Source organism: Podarcis cretensis (genome assembly GCF_951804945.1).
Source record: "Podarcis cretensis genome assembly, chromosome: 11".
In the NCBI taxonomy this organism is placed as follows: Eukaryota; Metazoa; Chordata; class Lepidosauria; order Squamata; family Lacertidae; genus Podarcis; species Podarcis cretensis.
In genome coordinates this window covers 3,630,351-3,648,070 of record NC_137180.1, presented here as the reverse complement: position 1 = coordinate 3,648,070, position 17,720 = coordinate 3,630,351, and the positions used below count along the sequence as shown (strand labels likewise).

General features: G+C 38.3%; 1 protein-coding gene across 1 annotated transcript in view; it reads left to right on the top strand.

The window, feature by feature from the left end:
- CARNMT1 (carnosine N-methyltransferase 1) overlaps window positions 1-15,488 on the top strand; it is a 29,885-nt gene extending 14,397 nt beyond the window's left edge. The window contains exons 11-17 of the mRNA XM_079995214.1: window positions 1,227-1,422; window positions 2,807-2,970; window positions 8,850-8,990; window positions 10,070-10,248; window positions 11,836-11,949; window positions 12,884-12,987; window positions 14,824-15,488. Of these exons, the coding sequence (XP_079851340.1) occupies window positions 1,227-1,422; window positions 2,807-2,970; window positions 8,850-8,990; window positions 10,070-10,248; window positions 11,836-11,949; window positions 12,884-12,987; window positions 14,824-14,934 (1,009 nt within the window). The 3' untranslated portion in view covers window positions 14,935-15,488. The remainder of the gene's footprint in view (window positions 1-1,226; window positions 1,423-2,806; window positions 2,971-8,849; window positions 8,991-10,069; window positions 10,249-11,835; window positions 11,950-12,883; window positions 12,988-14,823) is intronic.
- The last annotated feature ends 2,232 nt before the right edge of the window (window positions 15,489-17,720 follow it).

Genomic DNA, 17,720 nt, shown 5'->3' with positions numbered 1-17,720 from the left:
TTGTGTGAAAATCCTTCACAGAATTACAAACCAATAATTTTGTCTCTCTAGAAAGGAAGCGGGATAAACTGCTTGCCAGAACAGCTTTTCTTCTTTACCTTTGGATCACCCTCACTTTCTGATTTCAACTTAAGTTCCTAGTCATTCAGGGCTTGATATGCTAACAGACTCTTGAACTGGGCCCAGTAGCTTACTGGCAGCCAGTGGAGTGCTGGTGTTTGCCACACCTGGCTTATTTTAGGTTTCAGGAACTGTAACATCTTATGGTAAGATTGAGAACCACTTCACATATCAATAAAATGGGGACTAGGATACGCCAGTGCCATGTATTAGCTTGTTAGAGTGACTCTTCTCTTTTTAAAATTTTGTATCCCGTTCATGCACACTGCAGAAATCATTGTACAGACACACACAAAAACTGTACTAGGGCTAGCGCCTGTCTGCAGTCAAAGCTTTTTATAGCTGTATATATTATGTTATATTATATTATATTACCGGTATATTATATTATATTACCGGTATATCATATTATATTATATTATATTATATTATATTATATTATATTATATTATATTATATTATTATATTATATTATATTATATTATATTATATTATATTATATTAGTATTTGTATGATAATGATCACTGCACTTGACTAATACTCAACATGCTTCACTCCCAACAATTTCAAAGGAATAAGGAATATAGTTAAATCATCCACTTAAATCCATAGGACCTTAACAGGGCAGTGCTTTATTGGGAGAATCTGAGGTGTAGAAAAAGCCAGAGCACTGCTTCCTCACACTGCCCAATGCACAAGGGCAAATCACGGGAACAGGAGGGCTTTGGAGCCAGTTTCCCTAATATGACCCCAGGACACTCCCTCCCATTACGCAAGATGTTTCAGTGCCTGCAATAGAGAAATTTGGAGGATGGACCTCTGAAGCTCCACTCTGTTCTGTCTCCTGGGATGCCCTTCCAAGCACAGGACTACATTCTGAATTAGATAGTTTTGATTTAATTGTTGCTGCATATGTTTGCTTTGGTTGCATGGTGGGATGTACAGAACTCATGTATTTCTTATACAAGTAACCATATAAATGCAGAATTGAAAATGGTCCCAAAGTAGGAATCCTCAGTGGGTTTACAATACTGATATAGAACTTCAGTTTAATTTTGTTTATATTTGTTTCTGATGTTCATTTTGGTTTTTTTTTAAATTCTAGAATTAATATGCATGAAAGAGTCAATCGTGCAGAAAGACAGTTCAGATCCCTTCCAGCCATTCAACAGAAATTGCTTCCTCAATTCCTTCCTCATCTTGACAAGATTCGGAAATGTATTGACCATAATCAAGGAATCTTGCAGACAGTTGTGAATGACTGCACACACATGTTTGAAAATAAAGAATATGGTGATGATGTATGTATAAATTGTACTTCAATACCAACTATTTGCTGCTTCCCCTCTTTTATCAGTTGTATTTATTATCTCATCATAAATGTGTGTTTTCTTTTCTACAAGTAATGTATGTTTTATAGAGGGATGGGGATCCTGTAGCCTTCCATATCTTGTTGGACTCTTAACTTCTGTCATTCTCAGCTAGCGTGTTCAGTGGCAAGAAATAACGTTAGAAACTCAGATGTATAATCTAATCGCCAAATGGCACCTCAAACCTAGATTATGGTTGCCGCAATGGAATGTCTAGGTGCCATTTTTTTTTAACTATAAAGTTTTTTGATGTTGTTGCTAATGTCATTTCTGTACCGCTTTAGATTTTAAATAACAAATCTCAAAGCAGTTGACAATACATTAAAACATCAAATGAAACCTGAATAAAACAAATTCAAGCTTCAAGTAAAATATCTCAGATCCTTCTCTAAGAGACATTTTGCTAACCCAGTTGCCAACCTGGCATCCAGAGATCTCCATGAGGTTGCAATTGGACTTCTGCCAGTTGCATAACACACCAGTCTAGTTTCTAATACTGGTAAGAAATTATGCGAATTGGAGTCCAACAAAATCAGGAGGGCCACAGGTCCTCTTTCCCTATTATGCTGGGTTAATCAGTTATGAATATTCTTGTTCCTTGATACATATTAAAACATTTGATTAGACCACTTGATGGTTGTGTCCAGCGTTAGTAACTATATTTTTACAGCTGAATAAGCATAAAATTTCAATCTTTGTAAGTTAACTATTATTGCACATTTATTCTATCATTTGGGCTGTATCGCTTACCTCATAATTCATTTTAAATGCTTCTTTTCCTTGCAGAGCTTTTCTTTGATTTCACAGACTACATATAATTTTAAATGGCTCAAGTTCAAACTTCTCAGTGAAGTCTTGCAGTGTGTGGAAGAAGCCCTCACTGAGATAAAATATGCAGTTTCCATGCTAGCTTAGCCTTCCACAAGCATTACTAGTCCATATATAGTTTCCACAGGCCAATTTGCCCATACTTCTCTGTTCTCAACCAATTTAGAAAGGCCTCTGCTTGTTTGCCTGGAACAGATTCTTACTTGCCATGTGTAGTGAAGTAAGGGGCTATGTATGTCTGTGTTTAGCCCCACATCTTTCCTATTTCACTTAATAACTGTCCTGCTTTCTATAAAGAAGTACATTCAGAGAATGGTATGCTAAGGGTAGATGTGATGTTTTCACGCTTACTTCATTTATGATTGAGTTCTGCTTATAGATGAGTCTCAGCCTGGAGGTGAGAAGGAAAAGGCATATCAACTAACTGCCCAACAGTGTAGCATTGTGAATAACAGTTAATGATTTTCTGGTTTTACACTTTTCTCAGGAAAATGGAAAAATTACACCAGCTTCAACTTTTGATATGGATAAATTAAAGTCCACCTTGAAGCAGTTTGTAAGAGACTGGAGTGAAACTGGGAAACCGGAGAGAGATTCCTGCTATCAGCCAATCATTAATGAAATTGTAAAGAACTTTCCAAAAGACAGATGGTAAATCATTTTTTAAAGATGTATTTGAAAGGAAGGTATGCACAAGAATGCATTTGTTGCCAATGATCTTTAAACTGGAAAAAAAAACTATAAAATACTATTAGAATTGATCTTTGAAAATGTCCATGTTAGCGGCACAAGGAGAAGTTATAATAACCTTTTGCACGCCTTACTAATATGATTTTGCTCAAAATGTTAAGGTTCAGCAGTTCAAAATTATGGCTGCACAGACAACACTCCAATTAGGTTGGATTAGCACCAATAAAACTTAATGCATACTATTTATATTTTATCATGTGGAAGAACATGTTAGATTTAAAAGTCTGATTTTGCTAATATTTTGATGTAGGGTTCTACAATCAGAAGGACTTAATGGCTATCTAATCTAGTCCTCTTTTCTAAAATAGAATAAGTACAGTGTACCATAAGTGGAGAACAGATACACTATTAGAAGATATTTATATCATCAGTATCTAAATAAATATTGCAGGAGATGAAGCTACACATTGGAGGAGAAGCTGAAAGCTGTCCTTAAAGCAAAATAGGAGAATAATTAAAGAAACACTATAATTCACATAATAATATTTATTTTTGCTCTTTATTTCCATAAATGTGAGGTCTGATTACACTGGTTATAAATAGCTAGCAATATTATAGCATTGGTTTCCTTACAGAATCGAAATGGCATTTCAGTCATGATTCAGAGTGCCTCTTCTAAGTTGTGACTTGGCTCTGTTGACAGAATTCCAATTACAACAATGGTGGGCTAGTCCGAAATAACCAGCCATCTCCAATCTCACTTTTAACTTAGCTTGCAGTCAGTGTTGCTGCATTACCTAACAAACAAGAGTTTTAAAGAAGATAAACGCTCAAAAGCTCATTCAAAATATAACATGAATACCCTTCCCTTGTTAGATTCAAGGCATTCAAGAATGTCTTCAATTGTAGAAAAATATACGGTAAGTTTTTATACATCTAAATAAAAAGGTGTTTTGCTTTGTTCTAAATAATCACATTCTCCCCCAGCTTAGTTGAAAATGGAATGTTTCCAAATATTTGGTAATTTAAGTTGTGTAGAAATGCTTATAGATGAAGATCAGCATTGTACATTTTCTGTCTTCCTACAGTGTACTCTTTTTGTTGTTGTTGTTGTTCTACTTTATAAATTTACTGAAACTTGACCTTTGTGGCCTACACTAATGTTCTGTTAAAACTGTTTGTAGACAGTTAATAGTAAATCTATAGTAAATAGTTTTACAAATAATGTAACTTATTTATATCATACTGGTAATTAAGCTGGATTGAAAGTGGAAATAAGTTTAAGGCTTCTTTTTTTGAAACTCTTGAATTACAAGCTGAAATTAGAAAAATTGATGTAGATGTTTTATACATAACAGTCCTGTGCATATTTGCCTAAGTAAGACGCATGGTCTTCAGTGGGACTTATTATCTAGTATGTGTGTTTAGGATAGCATCCTTAAAACATCCTTTGATCTGCACTTACAAGTAAAATTGTAGATAATTAAATACTGTAATTTTTTAATGCATAGAATATGAGCTGCTCACAAACCCTTTTCTTTCTAGTTCAAATGGAAAGTATTTTTTATTTTCTAAAAGAAAACAAATCGTGCGCAACAAACTTCATAATTAACTTCTGGACATTTTCAGTTGCTTTCAGTGAACTGAAAGTTAACATGTAAATAGAAGTTTGTTAGGATCTAGACTGTTGTGGCTCTTAAATTACCTACAACTCCTACTTCATTGTAGCTGCTGCAAAAGTCACCTACCTTTATGGAATGTCGTGTAGAGGAGGGCAGATATGTAGTGATTTTTCTTAGGTATTTTTAGAATCCTTGTTTTAACTGAATTAAACTTGCTGCTCCATTTTATTTCTCAGTTGTGTATCTTTCTGCTTCTTAGATTTGTTTTTGCACCCTTGTGAATTTACCAGCACACTTAATTACTTTAGTAGGTACTGTGTAGAACTTCATCAGAAAATTTATATTTGATAGAATGAATTATGATTGGAATTATGATTTTATTAGAAACTACTTTTAATGGCAAATAACTGAATTACACATTATACATTGAAAAGTCCTATTTTTTTCCTTTCTAGTTTGGGGTGTATCCAATTTTTTGATTTTTTGCTAATGGAAAGCACTTGTTCAAGGCAAGGGCAACTTTTTCTGATCACCCCATTCACTACTGTTCAGTGACCCACCCCCACAAAACAGGTCCTGATGGTTGGGGGAATCCTCGAAAACAGTATGGGATATGGTGCAGGGTACTGCAGTCAGTACAAAAGGTTTGAGAAAATGAGATGACCTGACTTGCACAAGTGGAGGTGCTTTCTGCTACTGCAAAGCTATAATTGGACATAATCTGTTGGGCACAGTTACATATCATAGGAAGTTACAACAAAATAAAAAAATTCCTTCCAGTAGCACCTTAAAGACCAACTAAGTTAGAACTAACTTAGTTGGTCTTTAAGGTGCTACTGGAAGGAATTTTTTTATTTTTTTTGACTATGGCAGACCAACACGGCTACCTATCTGTAATAGGAAGTTACAGTTATACTGTACCATGAAAGAACAGATTGCTCATTCTTTGCTCCTCCTTGCTAATAATAAGCTGGAGCAGCAAACCACAGCACATGACTTAGTGTTATGTCTGAACAAGGAACCATGGTAATTTTGCTCCAGACAAACCATACTCTTTGTTCTTGGCTTCCTGGCATAACACTAAGTCAAGGATTGTGGTTTGTTGCTCCCACTCACTAGTGAGAAAGTAGCAAAGGGGAGACAATCTGCCTTTCAACATTAACCACTGCTTATGCTATGATGCATGAATGCGGCCACTGTATTTTAGCATTCTAAAGCAGGTGCATATGCATTTTAAAGTGTTTGGCTAGCATAAGCAAGTGTTAAAAGAAAAAAGATTACAGGACTGTTGAACAGTATTCTGATTAAACAAGTAATTTTTCGTAACTAGAGTGGAATTAAACGTTCCATCACCACAAGAATTTCTCCTTATGTAACAGAACAGTCTCCCCTTTTCTTTCCTTCTGTGCCTCTTAAGTCTGTTCTAGGATTTCTCTCAATCCTCTGGAGCAGATTAGAGATGGCGTGGGTCGTGGGGAGTCCTGTTACAGAAGTGGAAGTTATTTAGTTGAATACGTGTTAGAAACTGAGATGTAAAAGCTAAATGGCACTTTAAACCTAGGTTATGGGCACCACAACAGAATGTCTAAGCACACTTTTTAAATAACAAAAATAAATACAAAGCTGAAAATGAATTAACAGCAGCTAAAATCTTATGTTCGTTTTTCACATGGTCTAGTCCCCTAGGGGACTGCAGATGTCCCCTGCCCATCCCCGGAATATTCTTAAGAGGGTTCCTTCTCCAGTCTTCAGAGAGTGGCTGGAAGTGGGGAGGCAGAAAAAGGTCCTCATTTCCTTCCACTCTGCAGACAAGGTCTGAATTCTCCTTACACTCCCTTTCCTTCATATAAATATATCTTTTGGTGCAACGATTAACACATATTACAGGCCTATACAACTGATGACAGAGACACCCACCTTGAGTGTCCAGTTCACAAATCTAAGACTTAAGTGTCTTTCAATAATCCCACTTCAAAATTTGTTTCGATTTTATTCATCCCTGAGAGAGTCTGAGGTAGATAACACTTTAACATGCACTACTTAAACCAAACCTATTTAAGCCAATCTGAGGCCACAGAGTGCAAAACACTGCCTTTCTGTAAGGGCAGCTGAGAGATGGAACCTATCAACTTGCCTGACACTGCAACAATCTCTAGGAAGTCCAGCGGGGAGGAATTTCTCCTCCCGTGCCCTCAGCGTCAGCAGTGGCAGTTTTAATCTGATATCTTAGGCACAGTACTGCACCCAGAGCTCAGAAACTGCTTGCTCTAATGAAATTCCCTGTCGCAAAATGTGCCTAGAACAATGGGAGTTTCAAACGCTGAATACACCCCACAATTTTGAAATACCAATGTGACAAAAGCAAATTTGTTGAGCTATTTCTTGGCAGAATGTTTTCCTTCAACCATTCTTTTTCCAAATCATAACATTCTCTGAATAACCCAAAATATATTACCAAATCCAAATTCTTAGGTTTCAGGCAGGCAGTATTTGTAGTCTGAAATAAGTAGCTTATCTGTTTCTTCCATTTTTTGGGTGGTGCTGTTGAATTAATTGTTGTGACTTCTACTACCTTTTGATTTGTTTGTAATTTTCAGGAAATTGAAAATAATAGATTGGAGCTATATAAGTTTATTATTCAACTAAGATAAATCTTAAAGTCACACATTGACTTTGAGTGTAAAGAGTTCTGTACACCAGTTGGCTTCCTTTCACTGAAATAAATGAGCCAGTTGTTCAAAATTGGAGAGCTCCCTGTGTGCTGAAGCTGGAAACAGCTGCCCCTGAATCAGATTGCTTTACACAATGCTCAAGAAGAGTTAATAATTATAAGTTCTTCTTGTGTCCTGAAAATCAGTCATGCAACTGATGGGTCCATAGCTAATTTCAATATAAACATTTTCAAACACCGTTGCCAGTGTTCTGTTCTAATTTTTCCCACATGTTAAACATAATTAGTAGCATCTGTATTTGGGCATTATGGGGCTGTTTGATGATGTAAAATACAGTAACTGTCTCAGATTTATTTCACTGTTAGATGTTGCAGTCACCCCCACCCCCTGTACAATGAAGAAAGAGAGTTGCATTACAAGGAGGAAAATGGTTGACTTCTTAAATCTGAAATATAGTTTGGGATAGTTCAACAAAGAAAATATGCTGGAAGCCTATGTTTGCCTTAGGACAGGGAAAGCTGACATGGTCCTCCCTGGATGTTGCTGAACTCCAGTCACTATCAGCACCAGCCAGGATGGCCAGTGGTTAGGAGTGATAGAGATGCAGTCCTGCAACCTTTTGGGGACACCATGTTGGCTGCATGTAACTTAGAACAGTGTTTCCCAACCTTGGTTCTCCAGCTGTTTTTGGACTACAATTCCCATCATCCCTGGCCACTGGTCTTGCTAGTTAGGGATGATGGGAGTTGTAGTTCAAAAACAGCTGGAGGCCCAAGGTTGGGAAACACTGACTTAGAACATGCCTCCAAAGACAATAATCAAATGTTTAAACTGCTTTCAGGACTTTGGGATACAGGTAAAGTATTTGTGTTTGCAACAGATGAGCAAATTTGTATTGTTAAGACTTGCAACTGAATAAGATTTGTCTTGGTGGTTTATAGAATGAGAATGATTATTTGAGAAGTCATCCATCAGAGCTAATTGTGTAGGTAAAATCCAAATAGCAGCAGTAAAAATACATTTACTGTAATTGGCTGAAAGTCATAATGTAGTGACAAAGGTCCCACTACACTTTAGTATAGCCTTACTGAACCTGGTACTCTGTATATGTTTTGGAATACAATTCCCATCACTCCAGCCTATAATGCTGGGGCTGCTGAGAGTTTATAGTTGTAATCCAAAACCTCTGGAGGGCAAGAAGTTGCTGAAGGCTGCTTTACTACATTCTGTGATCAAAGAAACAATGGCTTCTGCCCCTTTTGAAAATGAAGCCAGTAGTCAGAACATTCAGGTCCTTTGTGGGACAGAGAACAGAAAGAAAGAAAGCATTGAAATTCACGTAGGAGGAGATCTGGAGATACTAGGTAAATATAAACCAAATTTAATATTACTTATCTGCTAAATAATGTGCTAATTTGGGAAATAGCACAAATTATCCATATAAATGTGATCAAACACCTGTAATATGTAAAAACCCTTGACAGGGCTATTCATTCTATCAAATATATTTATTAAAGGATTAACCATTATTTTTGTTGTGTTACAGGGATCTCTCCAAAGTTAATATCCTGGTACCTGGTGCTGGGCTAGGTAGATTGGCCTGGGAAATAGCTATGCTTGGTTATACTTGCCAAGGAAATGAATGGAGCCTCTTTATGCTCTTTTCTTCTAATTTTGTACTCAACAGGTACTTAAACTTGTTTTCAGTTGTTGGTTGCTTCTTTATACATGTAGTTCTGTATTTATATCTCTGCTTTCGCCAATGTCAGACTTCTTTAAACCACAATTTCCCATTTTTTTTAATTGGGAAACTGTTGATCAATCCATGCTTATTAACTACAAAATGATAATAGTTTCCTATACAGGTTAATATGCAGAGGTTAAACTACAGTTCTCCAGAGCTTGGAAAAATAATTGGAAACTCTGTAATGTGTAAGCAACCCACCATATCAGCGTGAAAACAGGGAGCGCAAGGAGAGGAGGACAGGAGCAGGGCAAGGAGAGGAGGATATGGGCATGAAGTTCATTCTAGGGTCCATCCATTTATCAGCCAAAATTCATTATGTTTGGATCAAGCTCCTGTGTGTACATGTTTATAAAACAGTAGACGGAACTGCTAAAAACATGACATTGAAAAACATTTGATACTTTATTCATTTATGTACATAATTTATACCGTGACTTAAAAAAAATACTAAGTTGGTCCCTTGCCTCAGGCTCACAGTCTAAAAAGACATGACACACAAGGAAAAAGCAATAGGGGAGGAGGGGGAAATAAAGTTAAATCTTGGGGAGGGCATATAACTTCAGGTATAAATCTGTACACACATAGTGTGTACTATGTGAAGAATTTGAAGATAGGTTCATGAGGAGGAAGCATGCTGGAGAACTGCATTACCTGCAAGCTATCAAAACTTTAATTAAAAAAAATGTTAATAGGATTAACAACTAACAAAAATTAAAGCTAACCTCAATCTATTGCTTTAAGAATCTTAGAATTTACTACATTTTGAGAAGTAGAACCAGACTTTTAAATTTTGAATGGTTTCTCTGATTGCTTCTTTTGTAACTCTTTATAATATATTGTTAATGAATAATGGACCTTCAGGATGATGTTAAATTAGCTACCTCTAAAATGCAGATTGACACTCCCTATCAACTTGTGTTACTGAAAGTCAAACTAAAAATTTTAAGCTTTGCAATGTTTACAAGATTCTCTTCTGAGTGGCAAGGTGAAATTGTTGTTTTGATAATCATATGTTACAGATGCTCTGAAACTAATTCATACAAACTATATCCCTGGATACATCAGTTTAGCAATAACAAGAGATCTGCTGATCAGATACAGCCAGTTTATTTCCCTGATGTTGATCCTCACAGTCTTCCTCCTGATGCAAACTTTTCTATGACAGCGGGAGATTTTCAAGAAATCTACTCTGAGTGTAGTAAGTAAGAAAAAAATAACTAATATTCAGACGATAAAATTTATGCCGTTTGCCAATCCTTAAGAGAAAAACTGTAAAACAAAACTGATTATGTGACAGATACTACTGTGTTTTATTAAGTATTTTAATGCAAAGAAAAATCAGTCCTTATGTTGTAAACTAATTTTCTACTTCTTGTTTTTTTTAAAAAAAGCTTTGATATGCCTTCCCCTGTAAGTTTATCTTCTTTAAATGTTTGTTTCCCCTGATTCAAAAGTTAAGGTGAAATTGTTTCCTAGAAGTTACTAGAAACGTGCACAGATTGTTGTTTTTAGTTAACTGACTTGCTACAGAGGTTGTAATTGAAGATTAGGTGTGACCTATTCCTCACTAAGAGTAAGCAGGGCATATTCAGTAAGCAGTGAACACCTGCGTCAGTCTCGATGAGAGGCTGCAGCTAGAATCACCGCTGATTTTTTCTACAAGAAAGATTCCACCTAAACATTGGGAAGAACTTCCTGACAGTAAGAGCTGTTCGACAGTGGAATTTGCTGCCAAGGAGTGTGGTGGCGTCTCCTTCTTTGGAGGTCTTTAAGCAGAGGCTTGACAACCATATGTCAGGAGTGCTCTGATGGTGTTTCCTGCTTGGCAGGGGGTTGGACTCGATGGCCCTTGTGGTCTCTTCCAACTCTATGATTCTATGATCTTAGAAAATTTGGGCTGCCCTTGCTGTGCATTTTCATGTCCTAGACTAGTTCTCTTGTCTGAATACAAAGTCCATCTAATACCAAGGTCTAGAAGTCAAACTAATATTTTGTAAAAGGGACTTTGCTTCAAGATTACTTCTATATGATTTACTTCTGTATCATTGGCAGTATTAGCATATCATTTGAAACCATAGTTTAGTGTAGAGGTTACCAATCCTTTTGGCTCATTGAACTTAAGAATGTAAGAGGAGCCTTCTGGATCAGGCGAGTGGCCAGTCTAGTCCAGCGCCCTATTCTCACAGTGGCCAACCAGATGCCTGTGGGAAACCTGAAAGCTGGACATAGAAACAACAGCATTCTGCCCACCTGCAGTTTCCAGCAGTGATAGCCTTTCTGATAGCCTTTCTCTCCATGAATTTGATGTGCAAATGTGGCAGCTTTGTACAACTAGAGGGAGTTTTTTGGCCAGGGCCAGCCAACATGCCTTCCCCCCAAGATTTGAACTACTATTCCCATCAGTTTAATGGGCCATTGGTCAGGGATGATGAGAGTTAATGCTGAAAATACCTGGAAGACAACCATGTTGGCTATCTCTGTCTTAGGCCCAACGGAACAAAAAGCAATAAAAATTGAGTAATAATGTGAGATGGCCTCATTTTCTTTTGGAGGCATGACTATATGGTTCAGTTATGTGTGACTCCCCTACTCCCTGCAAAAAAGCTGCTCCTCTGGAACACTGATGCACTGCAGAGGGTTGCAGCTGGGGAAGGAAGGTGGAGATGGAGGAACGTCCACTAAGCAAGGGGAAGTGCTTTTCTGAAAGTATCTCTCAGTTCCAAAAATGCAGGTAACAGTGTGCAATAAAATATTTAAAGCTAGATTACTTTCTGTCTTTATACAGATATATGGGACTGCATAGCAACCTGCTTCTTCATAGACACGGCACATAATGTCATAGACTACATTGACACAATATGGAAAATACTCAAACCAGGAGGAATATGGATCAATTTAGGTAACTTGCTATTTTGTTGAGTAATTGTAGCAGAAAAAACTAATGTTAGAACTAGAGTTTGTACAATTAAGGAGAAAAACTCAGCTTGATCTGTACTTCTTGAACTAAGTGGATTTTAACTATCAGACTTGTTCTTTTTTAATGCCAATCCATTTTGTCAAAATTTTCTCTAAAATTGGACCTACACAGATTCAACAAAAAGGATGCCAATGAGCATATGAGGTTTGGACTTGTTTGTTCCATCCCGCAGGGGTTGGGGACCCATTCAGATAGTCTGCTCCTGGAGACTAATGGAATCCAATGGATTTCTGATTGCTCTGTGGGATTCTTTTGGTGGATAGAGTGGACCAAGCTTAAAGGTTCTGCTGTTATTATATGAAGCCCTAAGCAATTTGGAATCAGCCTACTTGAGAGACTTTCTTCTCTGTTATCGACCTGCCTGGTCACGGAGATCATCTGAAGAGTTCTTCCACCATCCAGGTGTTGTTATATGCTCCTGGGGTCTTTTTGGTGGTTATTCAGAGCAGCGCCTTTAGCAAGGTGGCACCCTCTGTGGGAAACATTCCTCCTGCATTTTAGACATTCACTGATGATTTTCAGGTTTTTTTAAATAAACCTCTTCGTTTATGCAAGTCTTCCGGAGGAGTGACAGCAGGCACATTTTTTATTTTGACCATGGTGGATTCCACTAGCTTTTCATAGTCTGTGTTTCTTTAAAAAATTATACCCTGCTTTGGAAATTTTTAAAATGTTAAGTGGTTTATAAGCATAAATTAAACAATTAAAAACAAAATCTAGATTTATAATGTAGTATTAAGATGCATTCAGTTCTGTCCTTGATCTACAGTAGTTGTTTTAGGGTTGGCAGAATTTATGAGTGAGTATCAGATACATTTGACAAGTTAATTTTACTGACCTTTTCATTGTATCATAGGTCCTCTTCTTTACCATTTTGAAAATTTAGCAAATGAATTATCTATTGAGTTAAGCTATGAAGATATAAAAAATGTTATATTGCAATATGGATTCCATATAGAGGTAAGTATTTTTCTGTTATATTAGCACACTAAGAATAATCTAAAACATTGGCTATTAGATTTCAGATAGTGCCCCACCAAATTTTGTCTTCCATCAGCCCTGTGTCATTAAGATGCGCTTTCAGTCATCACAAATACTAGTACTGATATTGGGTGTTCAAGTGCCTATCAGTTTGGTCGCAAAACACCGCAGCCCAAAATAAGGTAGTGGTTTCTGCATAATGGATGCAGCTGCTTTATCCATATTATGCTGGTGTTGAAATATCTGGGTTGGCTGCCTGTTAGCTCCCAAGTTCCAGGTTTTGTTGTAGAAATTTAAAGTCCTAAAAAAACTGGGGATCAGGATTTTTTAATGTTCCCGTATCTTTTTTATCCTTATTATTGCCCTGCTATTTGTTGTTTAAAACAATAAAACAATTTGGCTTTTGATGTATTGCTGCCTTTTAATCTTTGGGTTAGATCCAAATTTAGTCACACATAGGATGGACCCACTGAAACCAATAGGACTTAAAATTATAATTACTAACTTAAATCCTGTTGATTTCATTGGGTCTGTGCTAAGTCTGGATCCATACGAACATAAGAAGAGTAGGCCTGGGCTATGTGAGGGGCAGACTGTGAAACTGACGCCGCTCCTGTGTCCCTCTGCTACCCGTGCTGCTGGTAGTAAAGGGACTTGGGAGCAAACAGCAGGGACATTGAGCCTCGCTCAGCTGAGGAGTGGGAACTTACTCGCCTCCCAGCTGAGTAAGGCAAACAAGTTGTGTTGTCCCAGCCCTCAGGGTGCTGGGGTGGAAGCACCTCAGTTCTTGCAGTGAGAGCAGCAGCAGTTTCACCCCACACCTCGCAGGCTGAGCCAAAGCAGCTTCTTGTTTCAACACTGTGCTGTATCACCAGATCTGTGATATTTGGCTGGTGATACAATGCGATATTGAAAATCTGACATTGCCCAGCCCTAAAGAAGTGCCTGCTGGATCAGGCCAAAGGCCCATTTAGTCCAGTATCCTGTTCTCACAGTGGCCAACCAGATACTTGTGCGAAATCAGGGAGCAAAACAAGATCTGAAGAAAACACTTCTTTTTTATATTATTTCATTTGTTTTTGTACCTATTGGAAATTCTATTGAAGGGAGGTATACAGTGAGGGGGGAAAGTATTTGATCCCCTGCTAAATTTGCCCGTTTGCCCCCTGATCTTGCATGGAGCCCCAGACCGAGGGAGGTTGACATTTTGTGTTTTTTCCATTTGCGAATTATTGCACCAACTGTTGTCACCTTCTCACCAAGCTGCTTGGCAATAGTCTTGTAGCCCACTCCAGCCTTGTGCAGGTCTACAATCTTGTCCTTGACATCCTTGGACAGCTCTTTGGTCTTGGTGGCTACTTTGGAATCTGCTGGATTGATTGCTTCTGTTGACAGGTGTCTTTTGTACAGGTACTGTAACGAGCTGGGATTACAGGTAAGGCCTCTCTCCCTTACAGCAGGTGCTTCTAATCTCAGCTCCTTACACACAGTGAAGATACCAGGTAGCCTGACATCTGGCTGGTTGATAGGGGATCAAATACTTATTTCACTCATTATAATGCACATCAATCTCTGACTTTTGTCCTCTGGGTTTCTGGGGGTTTCCCTGTTGTTATTCTGTCTCTCACAGCTACAATAAACTTACCATTAAAATTATGGACTGGTCATTTCTTTGTCAGGGGGCAAATTGGCAAATTTAGCAGTGGATCAAATACTCCCCCCCGTCACTGTATTAATTTCTAGAATAGCAGTAATAATAACATATATGAATGAAATACCTACAAGGGTTTTCAAGAAAGTGTTGTTTATTTTCAGGTGGAGAATGAATCTGTTTTGACCACATATACTGTGAATGAGCTATCTATGATGAAATATTACTATGAATGTGTGATGTTTGTGGTTAGGAAACCAGGAAGCAGTGTCTGAAGTGGATTATCCAAGAAGAAAAATGCACAGTGGCTTCTGGAATTATGACTGAACACAACCTCATATCAGTGGTGCCTTTTTATTCATCGCAGAATGTAGCTCTGTTGTCTATTTTTTTAATCTATCCTATAATCTCCAGATGTGTACTTCTGGATATTTGTATCTGCGTAACGAACATAGAGAGCAAACACTCCTGTATCATTTCTTCAAATTCCGATTAATGTTTTTTTCTGACGGGTAATACTTTGCAAATACCATTATTAACACTTGCAGTTCTCTGTAAGGTATAAAATGGTCTACTTTAAGTTTTCTTTGAAATAATATCTAACGTCATATTGGATACACAATTCATTTCTTGTCTCATCTTGTACAGAAAACAAGACCACTCCTCATCTTAGCATATTTAAATACTATTTGGGTGACTTTACTCCCCATAGGAATTTTGATCTTCTGCAGTCTGATAAGCAGCATCATGTGAACTTGGTCTTCTACTTATCAAACACTTGTAAAAATGTAAAAAGTTTATAAAAATAACACGTGCATTCACAAGAAAATTTTAACGTGAATCTGACTGATATTTGCGGCTGATGCATTTCTAGATTTTAAATATATATATATATATAAACAGTTATACTATTCTTCATGCCATTTTAAGCATTTGATGGGTAAAAGTAAAGGTAAAGGTACCCCTGCCCATACGGGCCAGTCTTGACAGACTCTGGGGTTGTGCGCCCATCTCACTCAAGAGGCCAGGGGCCAGCGCTGTCCGGAGACACTTCCGGGTCACGTGGCCAGCGTGACGAAGCTGCTCTGGCGAGCCAGAGCCGCACACGGAAACGCCGTTTACCTTCCCGCTGGTAAGCGGTCCCTATTTATCTACTTGCACCTGGAGGTGCTTTCGAACTGCTAGGTTGGCAGGCGCTGGGACCGAGCAGCGGGAGCGCACCCCGCCGCAGGGATTCGAACCGCCGACCTTTCGATCGGCAAGTCCTAGGCGCTGTGGCTTTAACCCACAGCGCCACCTGCGTCCCTCATTTGATGGGTAATTTGAAGTAATATCTGGCTGCAGTCACTTAAAAAAAGAACTAAATTAAGACTTAACAGTAATGTTTGTACATTAGTACTTTGATCCCATTAAGGGTGTTCTAATTATGACTGAAATTGATGGGTTTAATGTCAGCTGTGGGTTTACTATTTTAAGAAATTATTTTTTGATGGCATTAACTACACAAAGCAGTCCCAATGCACCACAGTGTAGTGGGGGTTTTTTTAGGTGCAGGTATTGCTTCACCCAGCTGTCCATATTCTGATGTACAGAACTTCCAATGGAGCCCGCTTAAGCCACAGGGGAAAGCCACTCTTAGCAGTATTTGTATGGCTTTGGAGCTGGGATGCCAAAGATTCATGGGATCCTAAGCCTATCCATCCAGCATCAACAGGCCTGGAGCTGATGCAAACAAAAAGAAAATAAAAATTAGAGGAGTTTTCTTCTTGCTCCCCGCCATCCCTTTTGTCCTAGCCAGTGCAAGCAGCAAGGCTCCAGGTGGTTGGTGCTCCTACATTGTGCTAAGCCCTACTGCTGTTGCTGTTGCTGCCTCCCAGCAGTTTGAATTTCTTTCTCAGTTACTGTTTTAGTATTAGCAGTTCTACTGAATCCACCTGCATTATGATGCACATGTGAAGAAGCCAGCTGACATCTGTGCTTATGAGCTACTGCCATTCAGCTTGTGACCTGCTTGTTAGCTATTCTTAAATGAATGTCATGCTAATCACCCACCTATTTACACACACATAATTCTTTTTGGAGTTATACCCCATCGATGTCCGATAGGCTGAGTTTCCAAATTGTGTACAGGTTTTCTTTAAGATTAATTATAGTTAGATATACAACTTAAATTAATGATCACATCCAGATATTGCAAGACATGAGATGTGCTGGGTGCTTTTTCTGCATACCAAGTATGATGACCTGACAAATACAATCCAAACTGATTGGGCAACTAAGCACAATGGCTTCATTTTCAAAAATACTTTTAAATTATTAAAGTTATACAGTACTGAGGAACAGGTGAAATCTAAGAAGTGTGACTACCTTTTGCTGAGGACATCAAATAACAAAAGTTTGTTGAATGGTTAGGTTTGTGGTTATGTGCTAGCAAAAGTCTGAATGACCAATTACTATTTATTTTTTTCATTTTAATGGGAAAGATCGCCTCTGTCTGGTTTAACTTAAAATGCAATGTATAAGTTCGAAAAGATGTTTAGCGTTGATTTCTTAATTTACAAAGTCAACCCACATGCAGCTGATATAACAAACTGTTTATAGATGAACATTAAAATTCAGCAACTACTTAATTAACTATCTAATTAGATGCGCTTGCTTCACCTTCCCTGTTCCATGCCCTCAAGTGCTTTTGCCTGGCTGAAATTTGTTCATGAACTGTGGTTTCTTCCTTGCCTGCATGAAGAACGGAAAGTGTGTGTGGGTGGAAACCACCATTTCGCGAGGGTGCCATTCATTCCGCCCCTCCTTGCCTGCTTTTGCTTCTGGCACTGCCCACCCCCTTGCGCCCCCCCGAGGGAGGGGGTTGCCTGGGCAGAAGCCTTTTATCACTTGCGCTGAGACCCCAGAGCGATCCTAAGAATGTGCACTCGGAAGTAACTCCCACTGCATCCCAGGAAGCTTGCTTGCTTTTGAGCGTGTCTCGGGTTGCCGCGTTCCCACGCGCATTAGGCGCTCTAGCCGGCCAGCGCTTGCGGGGAGCGCTGCTCGCTAGGCCGCCCTT